This window comes from Octopus bimaculoides, chromosome 27 (genome assembly GCF_001194135.2).
Source record: "Octopus bimaculoides isolate UCB-OBI-ISO-001 chromosome 27, ASM119413v2, whole genome shotgun sequence".
NCBI lineage: Eukaryota > Metazoa > Mollusca > Cephalopoda > Octopoda > Octopodidae > Octopus > Octopus bimaculoides.
The window spans coordinates 5,178,877-5,182,149 of NC_069007.1; the positions used below are offsets into that span (position 1 = coordinate 5,178,877).

Below are 3,273 nucleotides of genomic sequence, written 5' to 3' on the forward strand. Positions count from 1 at the left end.
ATAATAAGTACTGGATTGATAAGTTTGGCTGAAATTCTTGAAGGCAGTGAAACCCTCCTAGCACAGTCATTGCAATCTAATGAGAGAAAGAGTAAAAGATAAAGCAAAAGGAAGAAGATAAAGATCAGAAGCCTTACTGTAATTCTGTTCCTTTTGTCTTCGTTTTTTATTCTTCAAACAATGATAGATGAGAACACCAAGTAAGAAGATGAGAACGAGTCCAGCAGTGAGACTTCCTGCTACGATAACTGGTAAGTCTTGGAGAGAGGTGTTGGCATTGGTGTGCGACTGGGTGTCGCTCGGACTGCTACTGCTCTTCATGGTTACTTTGTTTCCTTCCGTTGTGTGACTTAGAGTACTCTTTGACGTGATACTAACGGTTACGGAAGATTTAGTGCTGCTACTGCTACTCCTGCTGCTAATACTGCTTGACAAACTGTGGTGACTTTCATTACTCAGAGCTGATCCTGAAAATAGATAATTAGAATTAGCATCATTATCATTGTCCTCACCGGGCATGGGGCCACCACCTCCAATGCCTCACTCCCATCTCGAAAGATTTTTTGTCTCGCAAAGTTACTTCGTGGCCATGCCAGTGCTGGTGCATCCTGTCCACTCTGTAAAGCGGTTGATGGCTGGAAACAGCATCCAGCCTTAAAAAAAACAGAAACATGTTAAAACAGGCCCTTGCCAGTGCTGGTGCCACATAAAAAGCACCCAGTCCACTCTTTAAGGTAGCTGGGGTTAGGAAGGGCAACCAGCTGTAAAAAAAACCTGCCAAAACAGACCGATGGAATAAGTACCAGGCTTAAAAAAAATTAGCCAACAAAAACCCTTCAAGGGAGTGCCCCAGCATGGCCACAGTCAAATGACTGAAACAAGCAGAAGATACATACATAAACATACATATATGTGTGTATGTGTGTGTGAGATATCCATACATATACACACACACACAAACACACATATATAGTGCACATAAAGGGTAAAGGCCCCCTTTGACCATGAATGGTCATGGTCATTGCACCTAGAAAGTTCCCCTCTGAGGCACAAAATCAGAGCAAGACCAGCAGTCGCCCATGCGTACCAGCCTCCTCACTCCACTGATGTTATCCTAGGGAAAGGCAAAGGCTGATACAGCTTGGCACCAGTGACGTCGCAACTCATTTCTACAGCTGAGTGAACTGGAGTAATGTGAAATAAAGTGTCTTGCTCAAGAACACAACAGACACCCTGGTCTGAGAATTGAATTCACAACCTCATCATAGTGAGCCTGACGCCCTAACCAAAGCCATGCACTCATACCATAGCACACATACACACACACATATACAAAGTTTTCATCAACTACATTTCAAGCAGAGATCAAGTGACCACTTAAAGACACTCACTAGCTTGTAGCAGTAGGTATTTTATAGCCCAAGGTCAGACTGATCTATGATCCAATACAGTTCAAGTGGGGCCATGCCATCTTTCTTCCCATATACAAAGAATATAAGAATGAATCATTATCCAAATACATCATTCTTGAAGAGATGGTAATGTGTAATTTGATGGAAATTTCTAGAATGGGAATGACCTCAGGGGTTTTGGGTTTAGTTTGATGATGTGTCTCCCACTATTGCCCCAGGCTGACCAATGCTTTGTGAGTGAATTTGGTAGACACTAAGTGTGTGGAGGCTTATCATATATATATATATATATATATATATATATTGTGGCACTCCATGAGTTATGACGACGAGGGTTCCAGTTGATCTGTTCAATGGAACAGCCTGCTCGTGAAAATAACGTGCAACTGGCTGAGCACTCCACAGACACGTGTACCCTTAACGTAGTTCTCGGGGATATTCAGCATGACACAGAGTGTGACAAGGTTGGCCCATTTGAAATACAGGCACAACAGAAACAGGAAGAAAGAGTGAGAGAAAGTTGTGGTGAAAGAGTACAGCAGGGTTCACCACCGGAGCCTCGTGGAAATTTAGGTGTTTTCACTCAATATACACTCACAACGCCTGGTCTGGAAATTGAAACTGCGATCCTATGACTGCGAGTCTGCTGCCCCAACCACTTGGCCATTGCACCTTCATGTATATATATATATATATATATATATACATGAAGGGTTTAGAAAAAACTGAAGGACCACTGTAATAAGTTTGTGAATCAGGGTGGGGAATATGTTGAATAAAATCATAATTAACTGATCCCCTCGTATTTTCTTTTACCCAAAGCTAGGAACATTTTACCAACCCCCTTTATGCATGTGTGTGTGTGTGTGAGTATATATATATATATATATATAGACACATACATGAAGGGTGCAAAAAGTTCTTGTTTTAAGGGAGTTGCGAAAGGCCTGGTTGGAGGCCTAACCTTCTGAGTTCTTTTACAGGGCTTAGAAAAACTGAAGGGCTGCCGCAATAAATGTATGAATTTGCAAGGAGAATAAGTTGAATAAAATGATAATTAACTGATCTTCCTGTATTTTCTTTTATCCAAAGCCAGGAATTTTTCAACACCCACTCATACAAAATTGTTGTTGTTATGATAATGACATCATCATCATCAGCATCATGCTAATTATCACAATCCTTACCATTTAGTAATTAATAGTGATTGTCTTCTGTTTAACGTAGACTGATTGCTCTGGCCTTTGTCGAAGTGATTGTTCCAAACAATTACTCACCCATCGACCATTAGTGGTGCAACCTATTTGCATTCTTTCTTTCAGACAAATACTGGAAGAAAGAAAACAGCTCACTAATATTCATTCTTTGCACCGTTGGCCAATCCCCAAAGTACTTAACAAACTGGTGGTGCCAATTATCACATCAAATACTTCTACAATGCTTGTTGTTGTTGTTGTTGTTGTTGCTGGTGGTGGTGTTGTTAAATTAGCCCCGAGTCAACCCTGATTGAGTAGACCTATAGAACCAAAGTGGTTCTATAGGTCTGCTTAGTGAAGACACATGGCTAAGTGGTTGGGGTGTTGGATTCACAATCATAAGACTGTGGTTTTGATTCCTGGACCGGGTGATCTGTTGTATTCTTTGTAAGCCTAGCACTTATACTGTCAGACTCTCTTGCCGAACTGCTAAATTATGGGGATGTAAACACACCAACATTGGTTGTCAAGCAATGATGGGGTGGGACAAATATAGACACATATACACCTCCACTACACACATACATACATATGACAGGCTTCTTTCAGTTTCTGTCTACAATATATATATATATATATATATATATATATATATATATATATAT

At 40.6% G+C, this 3,273-nt stretch overlaps 1 protein-coding gene across 1 annotated transcript in view; it reads right to left on the reverse strand.

The window, feature by feature from the left end:
• Positions 1-3,273, reverse strand: part of LOC106871799 (mucin-3A) — a 164,652-nt gene that overhangs the window by 17,195 nt on the left and 144,184 nt on the right. The window contains exon 6 of the mRNA XM_052977118.1: positions 138-467. Within this exon, the coding sequence (XP_052833078.1) occupies positions 138-467 (330 nt within the window). The remainder of the gene's footprint in view (positions 1-137; positions 468-3,273) is intronic.